The 23,405-nt window shown below is 43.9% G+C and overlaps 1 protein-coding gene across 5 annotated transcripts in view; it reads left to right on the top strand.

Moving 5' to 3' along the window:
* Positions 1-23,405, top strand: part of pcnt (pericentrin) — a 352,612-nt gene that overhangs the window by 229,858 nt on the left and 99,349 nt on the right. For all 5 annotated transcript variants that reach the window (XM_038786588.1, XM_038786581.1, XM_038786572.1 and 2 more), the window contains 5 exons: positions 3,480-3,716; positions 5,914-6,084; positions 12,103-12,255; positions 12,726-12,896; positions 18,851-19,843. In XM_038786588.1, the coding sequence (XP_038642516.1) occupies positions 3,480-3,716; positions 5,914-6,084; positions 12,103-12,255; positions 12,726-12,896; positions 18,851-19,843 (1,725 nt within the window). The remainder of the gene's footprint in view (positions 1-3,479; positions 3,717-5,913; positions 6,085-12,102; positions 12,256-12,725; positions 12,897-18,850; positions 19,844-23,405) is intronic.

The following is a 23,405-nucleotide window of genomic DNA, read 5'->3' as shown; positions in this document are numbered from 1 at the left end:
TGCAGAAGTGGAAACAGTTTCTTCCCATCTACTCTGTCCAGATCCCTTAGGATTTTGAATATCTTTAGCAAATCTCTGTAATCTTTCCCCTTAGGAAAGTAGTCCCAACTTATCTTCATAACTGAAGTTCCTCATCCCAAGAACCATCCTCGAGAATATTTTCTGCACTCACTCCAATGCCTTCACTACTAAAGTGCACTTTTCAGAATTGGACGCATTATTCCAGCTGAGGCCAACCTTTGGAATCATCGGCAACTGCTCCACACCTGGCTTTGTGATGCAGAGAAGATCATAGAAAAGTATGTCCTTTGGGAAGACAGCAACGTGTTGTCAAGCACTTAATTGTTACAATTGAGTTTGGGAGAGAATCCTAACATTGTGTTGGCTTCAATAATAGCAAAAAGCCTGAGAAAGGAGAATACATTTATATGTAGCAATTCTCCTGTTGCAAATGTTTATTTTTCCATATTTTAGAAGCGAGTTCATATTTTGTCTGGATCTTGGAAAAGGTGTTAAACCGTCTTCATTTATAATGGCAGTTGATGTCTGTGTCTTCAAAATTGGAAATCTACTATACCCCACCATCACAGAATAATGAAGAATTCAACAGTTGGATTTGCAACTTGATGTTGAGTCTGTGTGCTCAAAGATTGAATTGTCTTGATGGACTTTACAGCCAGTCATACTGTTCGACGTCATCCATGTATTTGTATAAAGAAAAAGCGTATTTGTGTTCTAGATCTTGGGTGTAAGGCAAGTTGTCAAATGGAAAGAATACCTTTCCAAGCTTTCTTCCTTTTCCTTTAACACTCAAATTCTCTGGGAGGTTTCAGATTAGTAGTCAGTACACCCTTGTCATTCTTTTAATCCTGCATCAGTTTTTTTTTACAACCTCTTATGTGATGAGGTTCTAACTGTACTCCCTCAAATACAGGATATTTTGTTCATCTGGTATGTCAGATTTGACAACTATCATCTGAGTTTAATATTCTAGAATATTACAGCACAGAAAAAAGACAATTTAGTACATTGCACTGGTTCTGTGAAGGAGCTATCAGTTTGGTCTTTTTCTCTCTCTTTCCCATACCTATGCATTTTTTAGTTTTTCAAATCAAGCTTTTACTAGTGTCTTCCTTTGTTCGTTTAGACTTGATGTCCTTCCTTAAGTTGGGAATTCAAAAATTATACAATATTAAAATTGCACAACCTCAACAATTTAGTTGTTTGTTATGATCTCAGTTGCTGTTATTACTGAATGTGAAGATCCCAAAATGGAACCCTGGCTCAAGAGATGGTCACTTTTACCTTTTTTTTTTGAAAACATAGAGGAACAGAGTCACAGGAATGCCAATTAACTTTTAACAAAATAACTTATTATCATAAAATATTTGGCGATGATACAATACTCATTCACTCCCCTCTTTTCACAAACGTACCCAGGTTTCAAGGATAACACAGGTTCTGCAATCTATCCTGTGCTGTAATGTTCTCCATAAACATGCAGTGCCTGTAACCCAACAGGCTAACTGACAATACTCCACTCTGAAATCCAGTGGCAAATGCCACTCAATCAATCTTCTGTGGATGTCCCCTCAAATAGATGATTGTCGCAGAAGTGTTTCCAAACTCCACTCTCAAAAAGACGTGCTTTCATGTCTACTTTCAACCAATGCTTTCCATTAGCTGTTTTTGTCAAAGCGCCACCTTAAGGTTTTCCAATTATCCTTTTAAACAAAGTTTCTCTCAGCTGTTTTAGCAAGGCTCCGCTTCCAGGTCTTCAAATTCTCCTTTCTGTATTCTTTTGTCTTGAATTGCAACATGCATACGTACTTCTACATAAAATTTATGTACACAGTCCCCATACCTGAACAATTTCTCATGTTGTGTTGATAACAGCATCGTAGTTGTGCTAAAATAATTTGGCTAAGGCCACGGCAAGTTCTGGAACACAAATCTTCAGCATTACAGCCTAGATATTGTCAGGCTCTCATAGCCTATGCTCCATCCAGTGCCTTCAACTATTTATTGATAACACCTAAAGATAACCAAACTGATTGAAGACTGCCATCCATGATGCTGGAAACCTCAGGAGGAGGTCAAGATGGATCATCCACTTGGCACCTTTGGCTAAAGATGGTTACAAATATTTCACCCATGTCCTTTGAACTTGTATGCTGGGCTCCCCCATCGTTGAGGATGGGAATATTGTGGAACCACCTCCTGCTCCGTTGTCCACCAGTCGACTGAATGTGGTAGACTATAGAGCTCTAATCTGACCCATTGGTTGTGTGATCCTTTTGTTCTGTATATCGCTTACTCCCTTCAGCTTTTCAGCATGTAGCTAAACCTGTGCTGCAGCTTCACCAGGTTGGCCTGTCATACTTTTTATACATCTGGTCCTGCTCCTGTCATGCTGTCCAGACACAAACTGAATTGCACATTCTGAAATCATTTTTTTTTTTACTACTGAAATTAGAATTCATCTTTCCTTCAGCATACCAATTTCATAGTGGGGATGTTAAGTATAGATAACTAGATTTTGCCTTGTAAGAAGAATAAGATGAAACTAAACGACCATTTGTGTATTATGATTCTGAGAGCTGGGCAAATATCTTCATCCAATATTATTAACTGGCTACTGGATTATATTCTTTATTGCTGGCAATTGTCAGCAATACAACCTCTGGGAAATTAGCAAAAGCCATTTGACAAGAATAGTGATCACGGGTTTGACTAATCATCAAGAACTAAGGAATTGTAAAGCTACCACCTGGAGTGAGTTTCCTATGAATTGCTTCATCAATATTTTGAGGCATGAACTAGTCCTCGTTGTGGGTAGCGAGGACCTTAATACTGAGGTATTTTGAATTTAAACCTTCAAAGGGATTCTTCTTGGATTCCAGAGCTCTTCCTTCTTGAAGTTTTTTCTCTGACCTTTCTTGTATTGAAAGTTAACTTTTATCTGTTCAGTAAAAATGAAATTGAGATTTAGGCAGGCACATCATTGAGATCACATATTATAAACCTTTTGGTTTGCCTTTTGAACTCCCTTCTCTCTCGACCACTTCAAAAATAAATGTTTGAAGAGAAGGCTCCGGAAGATGCAAGATTGTAATTTTATTATAATCTAGGATTATTGAAGGAAATTGTACAGAAAAGTCAGTAGTTTTCATTCTTAATTGTGAGAGAGTGCAAGTAAAGATGTTTTCCAATCTTCAAATACATTTTGTATCACTGGTTTTACATTTTTTTTAAATTGTCCAGATTTTGCAGATTTTTACAGTAGTTATACCTTTTTCCCCACATAATGCAAATTACTTTCATATACACACATTTCTAGTGTAAGCAGTGTAGGGTATTATAACTTGAGCAGAGATTTGGTTTTTAAAAAAATAGTCATTCCCAACCAAAATCAAAAGTAATGCAAGAAATGTCTGCTCACAATTTATTGTGTATTTGTGTGTAAACACTATCTTTAGATGGAAACCATGGAGGCACAGATCCAGTCAAAGACAGATGATTACAACGAGTTGCTGCTAACAAAGGAACACCTGGAGCGAGATGTGCAGGAAGAAGGTGAAGAAATAGAAAAACTGAAAGTGCAGATCAAAGAGCTTGAGCAGGTAGTTTTATCCAATGTGGATGTAGAAAAGCGTATTCATCAGCTTGAGCAAGAAATGCAGAAGATGAGGCGGATAGAGGAAGAATTAACACAGGTAAATAATAAACAATCACCATGTCTTTTTGAGCTTCATTTCAAAGCAATTGAAATGATGTGTGCATATTCAAGTAGTAGCAACCACAAAGTTAATCACATTGTCTGCATTGGTTTCCTCCGGGTGTTCCGGTTTCATCCCACCGACCAAAGATACGCAAGTTAGGTGGATTTGCCATGTTAAATTGCCCCGTAATGTCCATGGGCTAGATGGGGAGTGGGCCTGGGTGGGCTGCTCTTTTGGAGGGTCGATGCAGGCTCGATGGGCTGAATGGCCTTCTTCCCTGTAGTTAATCTATGATTCTCACACCCTGGGCTTGATCCGGAGTCGCAATGTCGGTAAAATAAGACTTTATTTAAAATGCCAGAGAGTATTGTAACTTTAACACAAGTAACCTTTAATTATGTGGAGTATTATAATTAAAAGGATAGAAAATGTAACTGACTATCATATGCCTCTTTCCCAACACCCCCCACTTCCTTACTTGCCCCACTCTCTAGAAGCACACAGACAAACAGCCCAGGGAAAGGGGGGCAGAAAGGAAAACAAAATATTAATAAAAATAAAAGGGTATAGATCTTTGAACTGGGATGACTTCTAGTTCATGTTTTTCTGAAGTTCAGCTTTCATTTTTATACTTCTTCGTTCTAGGACATAAGAACGAGGAGCAAGATTAGGCAATTAACCCTCTCGAGCCTGCTCCTCCATTCAATACAATCATGGCTGATCTCATCTCGGCCTCAACACCCGTTTCCTGCCCGTTCTAGGCTCGAGATGGTTTTCTCTGTCAAAGATATCTATCTTCTTCAGCATCATTCCAAGTTCACAGCGAAGGATATGCTATGTACTTACTGCTTTCAGAACAATAAAGTGGTTCTTTCACTTCGGCAAGCAGGAGAGAAAGAGCGCTGTCCTTTCACTTCCAAGATTTAAACGCTTTCCCTGGCCATCCCACCAATTGCCGGTCAACTTATTAACTCCCTCCAAACCTGCTTCCTAAAATCAACTCCGTGCCGAGGAGTCTGACTAAAACAAAACCTGGGAACACAAATGCCCTGTCAAGGAGGTTGCTTCAACCTTGAATTTTCTGTTTAATGGCACATTTCAATTATGGGACCAAAATAATAAAATAACATAAAAGAAATGGGAACAAGGAAATAATTAGGATGGATTCGGAAGTTTAAAATCCAGTCAAAATGCTTAGCTCTAACTTTCTCTCGGCTAAGCGCCATCATGGCCCAGACATTTCAGGAAATGATGATGAAAGCCAAGAAGAAACTGGATATATAATTGAAAAATACAACATTTACAGGATTATGGGCAAAGAACATGAGAGTAAGACTAATTGTATAACTCTGTCAAAGAGCTAGCACAGATAACTTCTTCCTGTTACTGAATGATTCTTAGTAGAATCCATGCCACCCCTTAATTTGGTGGGAGCTTTAGGCCACTCTGCTGAGCCCCTGGCTTTAACTGTTGAGAGGTGGGTTAACCTCGGTTTAAATCATTGGCAAATCATTATTTGCTGAACTGCTACCACTCTGTTACAGGAAGAAGCCAGTCCGTGCACTTCAATTCCTCATTCACGGCTTAAGACATTTCCAAAATGCTGCATGGTTTAATACATTCATACAGGATTTAGCATTGGTTGAGATTCAATGAAGTCAGGCAGCCTGGTTAAAATGCTCAGAATCTGTATCTCCAATAGTACCAAATTAGTTGGGTTGAGTGAATTTTTCTGAATTGTACTTGGTAAACTACCAATCCTGGTTGATTCCAATCCACTCTGTTCTTCAGTGTGTATGTCAAGTTTTTAAAAACACTTCGTAGTTATTAGTTTTGAACTGATGTTTTGTATCAGTTTCACAAAATCCAATGTCAGTCTTCCTACTCATTGACTGCAAGGTATCCAACTCTTTTCAGTTACTAACTTACTGGAGCCCAAAAAAGAAAAAATGATCAAAAACCGATAATAAAAAGACTAGTTGTTACTTTCACTGAATCAATTCATTATAATTTGTTCTGAATGCAATCATTGTGATCACAGCAGGGTTTGTTCACTGATGAAATTGACGCTCAGAAGTGTATTAATAAGATTGCATAAAATAATGACTGAAAGGATTTGTGTTTGATATTTGTTTTTAAGTATGAGGTGTCACCAGCGTTAAAATATTTCTTCCATGTTTTCTTGTGATAGGACAAGGAATCTCTGCAGCAGCAACAGTACAATAACCTAATGCAGATCTCTGCTCTACAGTCGAAGCTGGATGAAGCTAGACATAGAGTCCCCGTTGAAGGATTTTCTGATCAAAGTTTAAAGGAGCAGTTACTGAATGAGCGGCAAGCTCTCCAGACAAAGGAAGATGAGGTGGGATTGAGAAACAATTTAATTAGTCCCAAAGTAAAATAATTTGAGAATTTTTTTAACATTTCTCCTTTTTATAGATCCCGTTCACCCTAAACTCTCAGCACTTATGCGTTGAGGTCTCGGAGCCCTGCCCAAGTTGAGGTCTGTTTATTGACCACGCCCATAAATGTGCGATTTAGGTGGATTGGCCATGATTTGTAAGCAAATATCAACTATAACTAGTTGCTAGATGGCTTGACGGCTCTGGAGCTGCGGATGGACTCACTTTGGAGCATCCGCGATGCTGAGGAGGTCGTGGATAGCACATTTAGCGAGTTGGTCACACCGCAGGTGAAAATTAATGAGGGAGATAGAAAATGGGTGACCAAAAGAAAGAGCAAGAGTAGGAAGGCAGTGCAGGTATCCCCTGCGGTCATCTCCCTGCAAAACAGATATACCGCTTTGGATACTGTTGAGGGAGATGGCTCACCAGGGGAAGGCAGCAGAAGCCAGGTTCATGGCACCGTGGCTGGCTCTACTGTGCAGCAGGGCAGGAAGAAAAATGGCAGGGCTATAGTGATAGGGGACTCGATCGTAAGGTTAATAGACAGGCGGTTCTGTGGACGCAATCGAGACTCCAGGGTGGTATGTTGCCTCCCTGATGCAAGGGTCAAGGATGTCTCGGAGCGGATGCAGGACATTCTTGGGGGGGTGGGGGTGTGAACAGCAAGCTGTCGTGGTGCACATAGGCACCAACAATATAGGTAAAAAAACGGGATGAGGTCTTACAAGCTGAATTCAGGGAGTTAGGAGTTAAACTAAAAAGTAGGACCTCAAAGGTAGTAATCTCAGGATTGCTACCAGTGCCACGAGCTAGTCAGAGTAGGAATGTCAGGATAGATAGGATGAATGCGTGGCTCGAGAGATGGTGCAAGAGGGAGGGATTCAAATCCCTGGGGCATTGGGACCGGTTCTGGGGGAGGTGGGACCAGTACAAACCGGACGGTCTGCACCTGGGCAGGACTGGAACCGATGACCTAGGGGGGGTGTTTGCTAGAGCTGTTGGGGAGGGTTTAAACTAATGTGGCAGGGGGATGGGAATCGATGCAGGAAGTTGGAAGGTAGTAAAACAGGGACAGAAGCAAAAGGAAGTAAGGGGGAAAGTGCAAGACAGAGAAGACATAGTCAAAAATCAAAAAGGGCGACAGTACAAGGTACAGTGACTGAGGGGAGCTCAGTGAATAGGCCCAGTAATACTAAAAGGAGTAAAACTGGAGATGTTAAGATTCAAAACAGAGGTTAAAAAACCAACATAAGTGTACTTTACCTGAATGCTCGTAGTATTCGGAATAAAGTAAATGAGTTGATGGCGCAAATCATCGTGAATGACTATGATTTAGTGGCCATTACTGAAACATGGTTAAAGGATGGTCACGACTGGGAGTTAAATATCCGAGGGTATCAAACTATTCGGAAGGACAGAGTGGATGGTAATTTAAGGATGACATCCGGGCAATAGTTAGGGATGATATCGGTGCTATGGAGGATAAGGTTGAATCCATTTGGGTGGAAATCAGGAATAGTAAGGCGAAAAAGTCACTGATAGGAGTAAGTCTATCGGCCACCAAATAGTAACGTTATGGTGGGGCAGGCAATAAACAAAGAGATAACTGATGCATGTAGAAATGGTACAGCAGTTATCATGTGTGTTTTTAATCTACATGTCGATTGGTTTAACCAGGTCGGTCAAGGCAAACTTGAGGAGGAGTTTATAGAATATATCCGCGATAGTTTCCTAGAACAGTATGTAATGGGACCTACGAGGGAACAAGCGGTCCTAGATCTTGTCCTGTGTAATGAGACAGGATTGATTCATGATCTCATAGTTAGGGATCCTCTCGGAAGGAGCGATCACAATATGGTGGAATTTAAAATACAGATGGCGGGTGAGAAGGTAAAATCAAATACTAGTGTTTTGGGTTTAAACAAAGGAGGTTACAATGGGATGAGAGAAGAACTAGCTAAGGTAGACTGGGAGCAAAGACTTTATGGTGGAACAGTTGAGGAACAGTGGAGAACCTTCCAAGCGATTTTTCACAGTGCTCAGCAAAGGTTTATACCCACAAAAAGGAAGGACGGTAGAAAGAGGGAAAATCGCCGTGGATATCTAAGGAAATAAGGGAGAGTATCAAATTGAAGGAAAGAGCATAGAAAGTGGCAAAGATTGGTGGGAGACTAGAGGACTGGGAAATATTTAAGGGGCAACAAAAAGCTACTAAAAAAGCTATAAAGAAGAGTAAGATAGAGTATGAGAGTAAACTTGCTCAGAATATAAAAGCAGACAGCAGACGTTTTTACAAATATATAAAGCAAAAAAGAGTGGCTAAGGTAAATATTGGTCCTTTAGAGGATGAGAAGGGAGTTTTAATAATGGGAGATGAGGAAATGGCTGAGGAACTGAACAGGTTTTTTGGGTCGGTCTTCACAGTGGAAGACACAAATAACATGCCAGTGACTGATAGAAATGAGGTTATGACAGGTGATGACATTGAGAGGATTGTTATCACTAAGGAGGTAGTGATGGGCAAGCTAATGGGGCTAAAGGTAGACAAGTCTCCTGGCCCTGATGGAATGCATCCCAGAGTGCTAAAAGAGATGGCTAGGGAAATTGCAGATGCACTAGAGATGATTTACCAAAATTCACTAGACTCTGGGGTGGTCCCAGTGGATTGGAAATTAGCAAACGTGACACCACGGTTTAAAAAAGGAGGTAGGCAGAGAGCAGGAAATTACAGGCCAGTGAGCTTAACGTCGGTTGTAGGGAAGATGCTGGAATCTATCATCAAGGAAGAAATAGCGAGGCATCTGGATAGAAATTGTCCCATTGGGCAGACGCAGCATGGGTTCATAAAGGGCAGGTCATGCCTAACTAATTTAGTGGAATTTTTTGAGGACATTACCAGTGCAGTGGATAACGGGGAGCCAATGGATGTGGTATATCTGGATTTCCAGAAAGCTTTTAACAAGGTGCCACACAAAAGGCTGCTGCATAAGATCAAGATGCATGGCATTAAGGGTAAAGTAGTAGCATGGATAGAGGATTGGTTAATTAATAGAAAGCAAAGAGTGGGGATTAATGGGTGTTTCTCTGGTTGGCAATCAGTAGCTAGTGGTGTCCCTCAGGGATCCGTGTTGGGCCCACAATTGTTCACAATCTACATAGATGATTTGGCGTTGGGGACCAAGGGCAATGTGTCCAAATTTGCAGATGACACTAAGATGAGTGGTAAAGCGAAAAGTGCAGAGGATACTGGAAGTCTGCAGAGGGATTTGGATAGGTTAAGTGAATGGGCTAGGGTCTGGCAAATGGAATACAATGTTGACAAATGTGAGGTTATCCATTTTGGTAGGAATAACAGCAAATGGGATTATAATTTAAATGATAAAATATTAAAGCATGCTGCTGTGCAGAGAGACCTGGGTGTGCTCGTGCATGAATCACAGAAAGTTGGTTTACAGGTGCAACAGGTGATTAAGAAGGCAAATAGAATTTTGTCCTTCATTGCTAGTTTAAGACTAGGGAGGTTATGCTGCAATTGTATACGGTGTTAGTGAGGCCACACCTGGAGTATTGTGTTCAGTTTTGGTCTCCTTACTTGAGAAAGGACATACTGGCGCTGGAGGGTGTGCAGAGGAGATTCACTAGGTTAATCCCAGATCTGAAGGGGTTAGATTACGAGGAGAGGTTGAGTAGACTGGGACTGTACTCGTTGGAATTTAGAAGGATGAGGGGGGGATCTGGAATTTAGAAGGATGAGGGGGGATCTTATCGAAACATTTAAAATTATGAAGGGAATAGATAGGATAGATGCGGGCAGATTGTTTCCACTGGCGGGTGGAAGCAGAACTAGGGGGCATAGCCTCAAAATAAGGGGAAGTAGATTTAGGACTGAGTTTAGGAGGAACTTCTTCACCCAAAGGGTTGTGAATCTATGGAATTCCTTGCCCAGTGAAGCAGTTGAGGCTCCTTCATTAAATGTTTTTAAGGTAAAGATAGATAGTTTTTTGAAGAAAAAAGGGATCAAGGGTTATGGTGTTCGGACCGGAAAGTGGAGCTGAGTCCACAAAAGATCAGCCGTGATCTCATTGAATGGCGGAGCAGGCTCGAGGGGCCAGATGGCCTACTCCTGCTCCTAGTCCTAGTTCTTATAACCCAATACCATCGGACCGGCCTGGATTTCCATGATTAATGCACAGGGTTACGAGGATTGGGTGAGAGACTGGGTCTAAGTAGAGTGCTCTTTTGGAGGGTCAGTGCAGATTCACTGGGCCGAATGGCCTACAGCACTGATGGGATTCTCTGGATTAAGGACTGTTTCCCACCTTGGCTCAAATTTTAGGCAGGCGGGAGGAGTTCCCAAGTATTTAAACTTGAATGTGGGAGCCATCATTGTGAAATTTAAAGATGATACAAAAATTGTAGTTGATGGTGAAGAGATGGCAGAATTAGATCAGTGGTTTGGCTGAGTGGATGGAGAAGTGGCAATTTGAATTTAATCTGGAAAAATGTGAGGTAATACATTTGGAGAGGGAAAACAAAGCGAGGGTATGCTCAGTAAATAGGAAGATATCGTGGGGGTTTGAGGAAGTGCGAGACCTTGGAATGCACATCCACAGATCTTTAGAGGTGGCAAGATGGACAAGCTGGCCACAAAAGCGTATGGAATATTTTCCTTTGTATTTCCGATGTATTGAATACAAAAGCAGGGATGTAATTCCAAAACTGAATAATACGGCAGTTAGGCCATTGCTGAGGTTTTGTGCACAGTTCTGGTCGCCACATCATAGGAAGGACATTATTGCTTTGGAGAGAGTGCAGAGAACATTTACAAGAATGTTGCCAAGACTTGGAAATTATGAGAGGTTGAATAGGCTAGGGTTTTTCTTAGAAGAGAGGAGGTGAGGGCAGCATGTGGCGTAGAGATTAGCACTGGGACTGCGGTGCTGAGGATCCGGGTTCGAATCCTGGCCCTGGGACACTGTCCATGTGGAGTTTGCACATTCTCCCCATGTCTGTGTGAGTTTTACCCCCACAACCCAAAGATGTGCGGGCTAGGTCGATTGCCCACGCTAAATTGTCCCTTAATTGGAAAAAATAAATAATCGGCTACTCTAAAATTATATTTTTAAAAATGAAGAGAGGAGACTAAGGGGGTGACCTAATTAAAGTGTAAAAAATTGAGGGGCATTGATAGGGTAGACAAGGGTAGCTGAGGGGTCAAGTACCAGAGGTATAGATCCAAGATAAAAGGATTAGAGGGGACATGAGGAACAACATTTTCACCCAGAGTGTGGGTGTCTGAAATTCCCTGCCAGAATTGGTGGTTGAGTCTGAAACACTCAACTCCTTTAAAAGGTATCTGGATCTAAAGTGCTGTAACCTGCAAGGCTATGGACCAGGTGCTGGAAAGTGGGATTGAAATGAGCGGCTAATTTTATTTTTCTCTTTGTTTTTGGTTGGATACAATGGGTTGAATGACCTCTTTCTGCACCATAACTTTTCTACAATTTCTCTGGTGGTGGGTAATCCCAAATATATTTGTCTTTAGGCCTAGGTGGAGAGTAGGGGGACGGGTGTCAGTCCATTAGAAGCCGTCTTTTAACTTTTCCCCAGCCCCTTAAGGTTCAGTAGACGCACTTGCTCTCCCATCCCGGCTCCCCTCCAAAACCCCAATTCCCCACTTAGCGCGTCACTTGATAGCCAGCAAACACTAGCCAGCAAACACACTGGTTACATCATCAAGTAACCTGTTCGGTGTGACACCATTAGGCCCTCGGGAGGTGAAATGTACTATATGATTGTCAGTTCTTGCTTTCCTTCAGTTGTGACAGTTTCCAGATGCGATATAAATTCTTTCTTCAGGAGAATAATAGAATGGATACATTGTATGAAGAATTTAAAATAATGTACTCTGGTTCGGGTAAACATGGAAGCTCAATTGGTTTGTAAATCGGCCCGTTGTGGAATTTATTTTCCAGATCCAAAGCCTTGAGGAACAACTCGATCAATTTCGGGAGAATCTAATGAATAGAAATGATGAGATGCTTCAGCTGAATATGCAGCTGGAGATCCAGACAAAGCAATCAGCAATGACTATCAACAAGCTCCACGAGGAGAACATCCGAGTGAAGGTGAATTCATTGGCATTGATGTCACAGGGGCTGGTTTAGCTCACCGGGCTAAATCGCTGGCTTTTAAAGCAGACCAAGCAGGCCAGCAGCATGGTTCAATTCCCATACCAGCCTCCCCGGACAGGCGCCGGAATGTGGCGACTAGGGGCTTTTCACAGTAACTTCATTGAAGCCTACTCGTGACAATAAGCATTTTTCATTTTCATGCGGCATTGAGCCTCGGGTTATTGGAATCATTATATGATATACATTAAATATACTTGTGAAAGACCCACTGGATAAGGGGAACTGAACCATTTGTCTATGACTTCCATATAATAATAATAATACCCTTTTATTATCACAAGTATGAAGTTACTGTAAAAAGCCCCTATATCATTCTATAGTACTATTATTTAACACTGACAAAAGTTTATGCTAATTTATACTTCATATATTTTTCCCATTTCCCCAACCATTCTATTTTTCAGGAGGATGTAGCCAGTCTACATCTGCGTTTGGGTATGGATGTAGATAGCGACAGAGTGCCAAGATTGCAGCTGCCTCAGGCTTTGCTGCAGGAGAAGAACCAGGAAATCGATGAACTAAAGGAGCAAATTTTCAAACTACAACAGGAATTGGAAAACACATTAGACAACAAGGTAACACTGTTATGGAACTGAACATGAAAACTATGTCGGACTACTCGGTTAATAACTTTATCAAGCACAAAATAGCCCAGAGTACATTCCGCTGTCTGAGGATCCAGATTGCCCACAACTGGACACCATTTCACAAGTGGAATGTGACCAGTCTGGCGGAGGAAGTAAAAAGAGCGTAAGGAGATGGTACACACTACATCTCTCCCTAGCAGCGAGGGTGCAGACAACTAAGATGAACGTGCTGCCCAGGTTTCCGATCCTGTTCAGATCCATACTGATCTACATCCCTAAGGATGTCTGTCTGTCTGGAGGGAGGGACCTGTACAGGGCGACTGTTATAAAGGGCTCACTCCCCACTGGATGAAACATGAGGAAAAATGGGAAGAAGAACTAAAGATGGAAATAGGTTGGGTACTCGGGAGCGAAGCACTGAACAGGGCCAACTCCACCTCCACTTGCACAAGGCTAAGTCTCATGCAACTGAAAGTATGCACAGAGCACAGCTGACAAGAACCCAAACCCCGGAGGTGGAGGGTAAATGTAACAGTGCTAGGGAAGCCTGGGCATGTTCTGGGCATGCCCCAGACTTGTCGGGTTCTGGACAGCTTTCTTTGAGGCATTGTCCAAGATTGTGGGGGTGAGGGTGGAGCAGTGCCCAAGAGTGGCAATCTTCGGGGTATCAGACCAGCCCAAACTATTTATGGGGGCTGAAGGCCTTGCCTTTGCTTCCTCAATTGCTCACCGAAGAATCCTGGCGATCAGCACCACCCACATCTGCTGACTGGCTGGCAGACCTGTCGGAGTTTCTCCAACTGGAGATAATCAAATTCACCATCCGAAGGCCAGAGGAGGGCTTCCACAAAACATGGCAATTCACCAACTTGTTCCAGGACCTGTTTGAAGCCAACAGCCAGTAGAACGAGGGAATGGGGGGCACACGGGAGCCAACAAGAGACCAGGAAGCAGAGACAGGGGTGTGCAGGGAGAGAGGAGGGGGAGGCTGGAGAACGGCCAGAATGGATAGTAGGGGACCTAGAGCAAGGCTATAAAGAACAGAACCCCAAAGAAACACCAAAGGCGGGACCAGGGGTGGGGGAGGAAGCAATTGACATAAGGGGAAGGAAAAAGGGTGTAAGAACTGCATGTATGTAAGCAGAGGACAGTCACCTACCCACCTACTGTAAAATATGTGATCTAATAAAGTATCCTAAAACAACAAAAAGTGGGGGGAGAGGAAGTGCTGGGCCAATGCCAATAGAAAGTGCTTGGATATTGTACCTGATCCACATACCCTTGTCTATTGTACAGTGTTTAAAATAAAAAACAGCAATAAAAACATTTATAAAAAAAACTTTATGAAGCATAATGCTAGTGCAAATTCTTTTGGGTAAATTACTCTATGGATCTCAAAGTTAAAACCATTTTGTGCAGAACACTTCCATCTTCCCAACATTGATCATAACTTTTAATGAACTATATTCTCCCTGGAAGCAAAACTTAAGATTTATACAGCACATTCCATAGACCGAGGATATCCCTAAATGCTTTTCACCAAATTGAATGTTTTCTTTTAGTGAGTTCTCCTTCATTATTGTTTTGATTAGTTAGTTATTTTGATAACAACCGCAAGTCTATACGTAACACAGAAACAAGCACCCTATTATAATTAGAAACAGAAAATGTTGGAAATACTAAACAGGGCAAACAGCGTTTATAGCGATCAACGCAGAATTCTTCAGGTGGGTGACGTACTGGCAGAACTGGAAGAAGTTGGAGATGAAGCAAATTTATAAATAATACCAAGACAGTAAGAAGGTTTTAGGGGAAAAACAAACAAAAGGGAAGGTGTGAGGTTGGATGGAGGGCGGGGATGCTTAAACGACCAAAGGACCGTGTTTTCAGAATCCTTAAGGGGGAGGGGGAACAGTCACAAGTCGTGCTACACATCGGTACCAACGTCATAGGTAAGAGAAGGGACGGGGATTTAAAACAGGAATTTGGGGAGCTAGGGTGGAAGCTGAGAGCCAGGACAAACCATGTTGTCATCTCTGGTTTGTTGCCGATGCCACATGCTAGCGAGTTGAGGAACAGGGAGAGAGTGCAGATAAACACGTGGCTGCAGGGATGGTGTAGGAGGGAAGGTTTCAGTTAAATGGATAATTGGAGCACATTCTGGGGAAGGTGGGACCTGTACAGACAGGACGGTTTGCACCTGAACCAGTGGGACACCAATACCCTGGGAGGGAAACTTGCTACAGCACTTCGCGGGGGGGGTTTAAACTAATTTGTCAGGGAGATGGGAAAACGAGTTGTAGTTCAGAAGCCAGTGTTGAGAGTAGTAAGGTACTGAGAAGGGTATCAAGGTCGCAGTCGTGTACCGGTAGACAGAAAGGTGGGTTGAATCCGGAATAAGGTAGGTGAACTTGGAGCGTGGACTGGTACCTGGGACTACGACTACGGTGTTGTGGGCATTACGGAGACATGGTTAGAACAGGGACAGGAATGGTTGTTGGAAGTTCCGGGGTATAAATGTTTCAGTAAGAGTAGGGAAGGTGGGAAAAGAGGTGGAGGAGTTGCATTGTTAATCAAGGACAGTTTAATGGCTGCAGAAAGGCAGTTCGACGGGGATCTACCTACTGAGGTAATATGGGCTGAAGTTAGAAATAGGAAAGGAGCGGTCACATTGTTAGGAGTTTTCTATAGGCCCCCCAAATAGTAATAGAGATGTGGAGGAAGAAATTGAAAACAGATCATAGATAGGTGTGGGGTCTTAGGATAGTTGTCATGGGTGACTTTAACTTTCCAAATATTGATTGGAACCTCTATAGGTTGAACAGTTCGGATGGGGCTGTTTTTGTACAGTGTGTGCAGGAGGGTTTCTTGACACAATATGTGGATAGGCCAACAAGAGGAGGGGCCACATTGGATTTGGTACTGGGTAATGAACCGGGCCAAGTGTTAGATTTGTTTGTGGGAGAGCACTTTGGAGATAGTCACCACAATTCTGTGTCTTTTACTATTGCAATGGAGAGGGACAGAGCACATAAGGCAGGGCAAGGTTTATAATTGGGGGAGGGGTAATTATGATGCGATTAGGCAAGAATTAGGGAGCATAAGATGGGAACAGAAACTGGCAGGGAAAGGCACAAATGAAAAGTGGAGCTTGTTCAAGGAACAAATACTGCGTGTCCTTGATAGGTATGTCCCTGTCAGGCAGGGAGGAAATGGCCGCGTGAGAGAACCATGGTTCACAAAAGAGGTTTAATGTCTTGTCAAGAGGAAAAAGGAAGAGTATGTAAGGATGAGAAAACAAGGTTCAGTTGGGTCCCTTGAGGGTTACAAGGTAGCAAGGAATGAGCTAAAAAAAAAGGGCTTGGGAGAGCTAGGAGGGGGCATGAGGAGTCCTTGGCGGGTCGGATCAAGGAAAACCCAAGGCTTTTTCCTCTTATGTGAGAAATAAAAGAATGACCAGGGTGAGGTTAGGGCTGGTCAGGGACAGTAGTGGGAACTTGTGCATGGAGTCAGAAGAGATAGGAAAGGCGTTGAATGAATACTTTTCTTCAGTGTTCACCAAGGAGAGGGGCCATGTTTTTGAGGATGAGTGTGTGATACAGGTGGGTACGCTGGAGGGTCTAGATGTTCTGAGGAAGGATGTATTAGCAATTTTGAAAAACCTTGGTCGACAAGTCCCCTAGGCCAGATGGAATATATCCTAGAATTCTTTGGGAGATTGCAGAGCCTCTGGCTTTGATCTTTGGCTCCTCACTGTCCACGGGGATAGTGCAGAGGACTGGAGAGTGGCGAATGTTGTTCCTGTTTTCAAGACAGGGAATAGGAATGACCCTGGTCATTCTAGGACGGTTAGTCTTACTTCGGTGGTCGGTAAGTTAATGGAAAAGGTCCTGAAGTATAGGATTTATGTCCATTTGAAAAGATGCAGCTTAATCCGGGATAGTCAACATGGATTCGTGAAGGGTAAGTCTTGCTTCACAAATTGGATTGAATTCTTTGAGGTTACAAGGTGTGAAGATGAAGGTAGAGCAGTTGATTTCGTATACATGGATTTCAGTAAGGCATTTGATAAGGTTCCCCATGGTCAGCTCCTGAAGAAAGTAAGGAGGTGTGGGATAGAGGGAAATTTGGCCAATTGGATAGGTAACTGGCTATCACATAGAAGACAGAGGGTGGTGGTGGATGTAAAATTTTCAGACTGGAGACCAGTTACCAGTGGTGTACCACAGGGATCAGTGCTGGGTCCTCTGCTATTTGTGATTTTTATCAATGACTTGGAGGAGGGGGCTGAAGGATGGGTCAGTAAATTTGCTGATGACACCAAGATTGGTGGAGTAGTGGATGAAGTGGAGGGCTGTTGTAGGCTGCAAAGAGACATTGACAGGATGCAGAGCTGGGCCGAAAAATGGCAGATGGAGTTTAACCCTGATAAGTGAGAGGTGATTCATTTTCGTAGGACAAATTTGAATGCGGATTACAGGGTCAACGGCAGAGTTCTGAAGAATGTGGAGGAACAGAGAGATCTTGGGGTTCATGTCCACAGATCTCTGAAGGTTGCCACTCAAGTGGATAGAGCCGTGAAGTAGGTCTATAGTGTGTTAGCGTTTATTAACACGGGGCTTAAGTTTAAGAGCTGCGGCGTTATGCTGCAACTGTACATAACCCTGGTGAGACCACATTTGGAGTATTGTGTGCAGTTCTGGTCACCTCATTATAGGAAGGATGTGGAAGCATTGGAAAGGGTGCAAAGGAGATTCATCAGGATGCTTCCCGGTTTTCAGGATAGGTCTTATGAGGAAAGGTTGAGGGAGCTAGGGCTTTTCTCTTTGGAGCAGAGGAGGATGAGAGGCGACTTAATTGAGGTTTATATGATGATGAGGGGGATAGATAGAGTGGACGTTCAGAGACTATTTCTTCGGGTGGATGTAGCTGTTACAAGGGGGCATAACTATAAGGTTCAGGGTGAGAGATATAGGAGGGATGTCCGAGGTAGGTTCTTTACTCAGAGAGTGGTTAGGGTGTGGAATGGACTGCCTGCTGTGATAGTGGAGTCGGACACTTTAGGAACTTTCAAGCGGTATTGGATGGATAGGCACATGGAGCACACCAGAATGACAGGGAGTGGGATAGCTTGATCTTGGTTTCGAACAAGGCTCGCCACAACAGGGGCCGAAGGGCCTATTCTGTGCTGTACTGTTCTGTGTTCTATGAATGTTGGTGCAGGCAAAAGGGAGAAGTAATGGAACAAGTAAAAGAAAAAAAAAAGATGGATCTAGATTTGGATTTCTTGTTTTTTGTCACGTGTACCGAGCTACAGTGAAAAGTATTTTTCTACGAGCACCTCAACAAATGAAAAGGAAATAAAAGAAAATCCATAATAGAGCAACACAATGTAACTACATAACACCGGCATCGGGTGAAGCATTCAGGGGTGAAGTGTTGATGAGGTCAGTCCATAAGAGGGTTGAATAGGAGTCTGGTATAAGTGAGGAAGAAGCTGTTTTTGAGTCTGTTTGTGCGTGTTCTCAGACTTTTGTATCCCCTGCTCGATGGAAGATGTTGGAAGAGTGAGTAAGCCGGGTGGGACGGATCTTTGATTATGCTGCCCGCTTTCCCCAGGCAGCGTGAGTTATAGATGGAGTCAATTGATGGTAGACAGGTTTGTGTGATGGACTGGGCTGTGTTCACGACTCTCTGAAGTTTCTTGCAGTCTTGGGCAGAGCAGTTACCATACGAGGCTGTGATGCAGCCAGATAGGATGCTTTCTATGGTGCATCTGTAAAAGTTGGTAAGAGTTAATCACTATTAACTGATGTGTTCAAGGAATCATTGCCAGTGCAATTTGCATCATAATGATTTGCGTGAATTAAAGAGTAAAATCTCCAATGTTGATTTACTAGTGTTGAGCAAATTTTGAGGTCTTGTTAATATTTTTATTTCAGATTGTTGAAGAGAAGAACAGCGAAATTGAAGACCTGAAAGCACGAATAGAACAACTTAGAGTTGACCAAGATCGGTTGCGTCAGGCAAAAGAGGAAGAAATTGACCATCTCATTGAGGTTATAGAGAAATTGCAGCAAGAACTATCTCTGTTGGGTCCAAATCGACATGAAGTCAGTGATTCTCAGGAAGATCTTGAAATGTTAGGTTTGGAAAAAGAGTCCAGACAAAATGCAGCACTTTCTCGGGGGCTGAATGACAATCTGCAGCAGGAGCTGGCATGTATTGAAATAGACAACAGGGCTGCTGGAGACTACAAAGAAGCTAATCATATCTGTTCAACAGGGCTTCAGGATCAGACAATGATGATGGTATCTAAACACGTTTCTCTTCAACTCTTGGATAAAAAAGAGGCACAGTTCCAAGAAAAGGTCGATGCTTTGCAAACTAACCTTCAGAACCTGCAGGAAGTTCAGCAACAGCAGCTGAAGGAATCGGTATCTTTTCGCCTGCAGCACAACACTCTTCAGGAGGACAACAGTTTGCTGCGGACTCACATATCTCAACGGGATGCTGATGTAGCTCTTCTCTCATCACGTGTCCAAGAATTAGAAGATGCCCAGACTGAAAAAGACATGCTGTTACAAATGATTGAGAAACAAAGGCAGGTGGAATTAGAAGAAATGGGATGTTTATCAACAAGAATAGCAGAGCTTGAACAAGAACTGTTCGACAAGACCGCTCAATTCCAAAAAGATTACGACGAAATACAGACCTTGCGCTCCGACATTCTGGAACGTAATGGCGTGCTTCAGACCTTAAAACAGAAGGATATAAATAGCCAAGAAGAACTTGAGAGATTGCAGGGTGAGCTGGCCAAGTGGGAGGTAATGAATAAAGACCTCAAAGACAATCTGAAACAACTTGAGAAAGAAAAGGAAGCAGTTGACACTGTCCTGGCTGCTACAGAACTAAAGTTGCAAGATGAAATATTGGTAAGTCAATATGTATTCACTTCTCTTGGGATTAATGAACAAACATTTGTATTTGGCACGTACTCTTTTACAGTGGATAGTTAGCATGATCTCATTTCATTTTCCTGTACTTTCTTTGGAGAGTGGGATGTTGAGGGCTTCAGATTTTGTGCTGAGTGCAGTTAAATGATCAAGATAATCCTTGTTAAAGTGATGTGCTTCTTCCAAAGACCACATTTTCATCCATTCATCACTAAACTGTATAAAGGTGTAATGTTTGGGTGGATGGACGAGTAATAAGTGGTTAATTTCAGGACAAAATTAATTCACCCAGTGGCACAGGTACTGGGCTAAGATGATTGTGGGGAGTAGGTACCATTGCCATCGTCCTTTTTTTTTCTTATTCATTCATGGGAAGTGGGTGTTGCTGGGCAGGCCAGCATTTATTGCTCATCCCTAATTGCCTTAAAAGAAGGTGGTGGTGGGGCAGCCCGTAGCACAGTGGTTAGCATTGGGACTACGATGCTGAGGACCCGGGTTCGCAACCCAGCCCAGGGTCACTGTCCGTGTATAGTTTGCACATTCTCCCCATGTCTGCGTGGGTCATCCCCACATCCCAAAGATGTGCAGATTAAGTTGATTGGCCACGCTAAATTCCCCCTTAATTGGGAACAAAAAAATTGGGTTCTCTAAATTAAAAAAAAACGTGGTGGTGTGCTGCTGCCTTGAACCGTTGAAGTCCACATACTATAGGAACACCCTATCTGTTGGGAAGGAAATTCAAGAATTTTGACCCAATGATAGTGAAGGGACAGTGATGTTGTTCCAAGTCAGGATAATGTGTGACTTGGAGGGAATCTTGCAGGTAGTGTTTTCCTATGCACCTGCTGCTGTTGTACTTCTAGGTGATGGGGGTCGTCATAGAATTCCTTCAGTGCAGAAGGAGGTCATTTGGTCCATTGAGTCTGCACCAATCTTCTAAAGAGCACTCCACTCAAGTCCACTTCCTCATCCTATCCAAATAACTCCTTAACCTAACCGACACATCTTTGGACACTAAGGGGTCATTTAGCATGGCCAATCTATCTAACCTGCCATCTTCGGACTGTGGAAGGAAACCGGAGAATCTGGCATAAACCCACGCAGACACGGGGGAAAAAATACAAACACCTCACAGATAGCCACCCAAGGCATGAATTGAACCCGGGTCCCTGGCGCTGTGAGGCAGCAATGCTAACCACTGTGCCACCATGCATCTGAACATGGGGTCGCCCTGGCATGTTGCTGCAGTGCAACTTGTCGATTGTACGCACTGCTGCCACTGTGCGTCGGTGGTGGAGAAGTGAATGTTGAAAGTGGTGGATAGGGTGCAAATCAAGTTGGCTGCTTTGACTTGGATGGTGCCGAGCTTCTTCAGTATTGTTGGGGCTGCACTCATCTGGATGGTGGACAGGCTTTGGGGAGTCATGAGGTGAGTTATTCTGCGGAATTCCCAGCCTTTTGACCTGCTCTGGTAGCCACATACCATGGTTGGTCCAGACTTCTAGTCATAGATAACCCTCGGGATCCAAAGACAAAATGCTGGAAAATCTCAGCAGGTCTGGCGGCATCTGTAGGGAGAGAAAAGAGCTAACGTTTCGAGTCCAGATGATTCTTTGTCAAAGCTAAAAGACACAGAATGTGGGAAATATTTACACTGTGGAGTGAGAATGCAAGATGAGTCATAGCCAAAGAAACCCAGGGAAAAGGGGTGCTAATAGCTACAGAAATCATGGGGAAAGAGTGCTCATGGCGGCCCCCAGAGAGTACAAAACGTGTGAAAGGCCAAACAGCAGAGAAACTAACATCAGAGGGTAAACTGTGACAGATGTAGATGTGGGGAAGGGGGAAGCAAAGGGGAGAAGGGCTAAGGAAAGGTGGATAAGATGAGACGGGGGGGTGGGTTAAATATATATAAAGAAAGACAAGAGAGAAAGAAATGGTAAAAGACAGTTAAAACAAAATGGGATGAAAACAAATAGGTCGAGGTGTGGTAGAGCTAATCATCTGAAGTTGTTGAATTTGATGTTGAGGGACTTCCGGTTGCGGTGATGCGGAGCTAAGCCGCACGTTCGGTAGCTCCCGCTATTTTCGGTCTTTTGGGCTCTTTTAAGGGCCCGCAGCGGTACTGGTTGGACTTTTCCCCGTGTGGGAACACCTCCTCTAAGATTCTCCACCGGTGGATGGCCTGGACCAGGAGCGGAGCGGTCAAAAAATGGTCTTTGGAGCAGGGAAAGGCAAAATGGTGGCGGGCGGGGAATCAGCAGCGTGGCAGCAGGAGCTGCTTCAGCGCTCCTTCAGCGCTCCTTCAGGGAGCTGAAGGCAGAGATCCTGGAACCGCCTAAGGCCTCCCTGGACAAGCTCATGGTGACCCAGACGGCTCAGGGTGCGGAGATCCGAGAGCTTCGGCAAAAGGCCTCGGAGAGCGAGGACTAACTCCTGGGCCTGGCAGTGAAGGTGGAGTCGCACGAGGCGCTCCACAAGAAGTGGTCAGCGAGGATGGAGGAGATGGAGAACCGCGCCCGTCGGAAGAACCGGCGGATTCTAGGCCTCCCAGAGGGACTGGAAGGTTCAGATTTGGCGGCCTACGTGGCTATGATGCTGAACTCGCTAATGGGCACGGGGTCGTTCCAGGGACACTTGGAGCTGGAGGGTGCCCATCGGGTGCTGCTGAGGAAACCCAAGCCAAACGAGCCGCCTCGGCCGGTGCTGGTCCGTTTTCTCCGCTTCGTCGACCGTGAGTGTGTGCTGAGATGGGCGAAGAAGGAGAGGAGTAGTAAGTGGGAGAATGCGGAGGTCAGGATCTACCAGGACTGGAGTGCGGAGGTGGCAAAAGAGAAGGGCTGTTTGGGAATTGGGTACCCAATTCATTTTTCCAATTAAGGGGCAATTTAGCATGGCCAATCCACCTACACTGCACATCTTTGGGTTGTGGGGGCGAAACCCTCACAAACAGAGAAGGGCTGGTTTTAATCGGACGAAGGCAGTGCTCCACAAGAAGGGGGTCAAGTTTGGCCTGCTACAGCCGGCACGCCTCTGGGTCACTTATAAAGACCGCGAGCTCTACTTTGACTCTCCGGAGGAAGCCTGGGCTTTCGTCCAGGCAGAGAAGCTGGACTTGAACTGGGGGCTGGGGAACGGTGTACACAGCCCGGAGGCTTTGTCCTCCTTGGTATCCTTTCGCTTTTATCGGTTCTATTTGATGATGTCTTTTTGCTGTTCTGCTTCTTCGCTTTTTTGGGACTGTTATCTGTTTACTTGGGCGTTTTGTCACTTTTTTTTCACTGGTTGAGACTTTGGGAGTGATTCGAGGTCCTGTTGGGTCATGTGCCCGTCTTTTCCCGCGTGTTGGGTCGGGGGGGGCGGGGCTCAGGATGGGAGCGCGTGCTTCTCTCCCGCGCTGGAGGAACAGTGGGCGGGGCCGGCACGGGGGGGGGGGTTGTGTTGCACTGGGGTGGCGGGAGCAGCAGGAGTCGGCTGACTTACGGAAGTACAATGGAAGGGGTTACGCAGCTAGGGGGCCCTAGCTTTTTGGGGGGGGGGA

Source organism: Scyliorhinus canicula, chromosome 2, assembly GCF_902713615.1.
Source record: "Scyliorhinus canicula chromosome 2, sScyCan1.1, whole genome shotgun sequence".
Taxonomy (NCBI): domain Eukaryota; kingdom Metazoa; phylum Chordata; class Chondrichthyes; order Carcharhiniformes; family Scyliorhinidae; genus Scyliorhinus; species Scyliorhinus canicula.
Note: the sequence above shows the minus strand (reverse complement) of the source record. Positions and strands in the feature narration are given on the sequence as shown.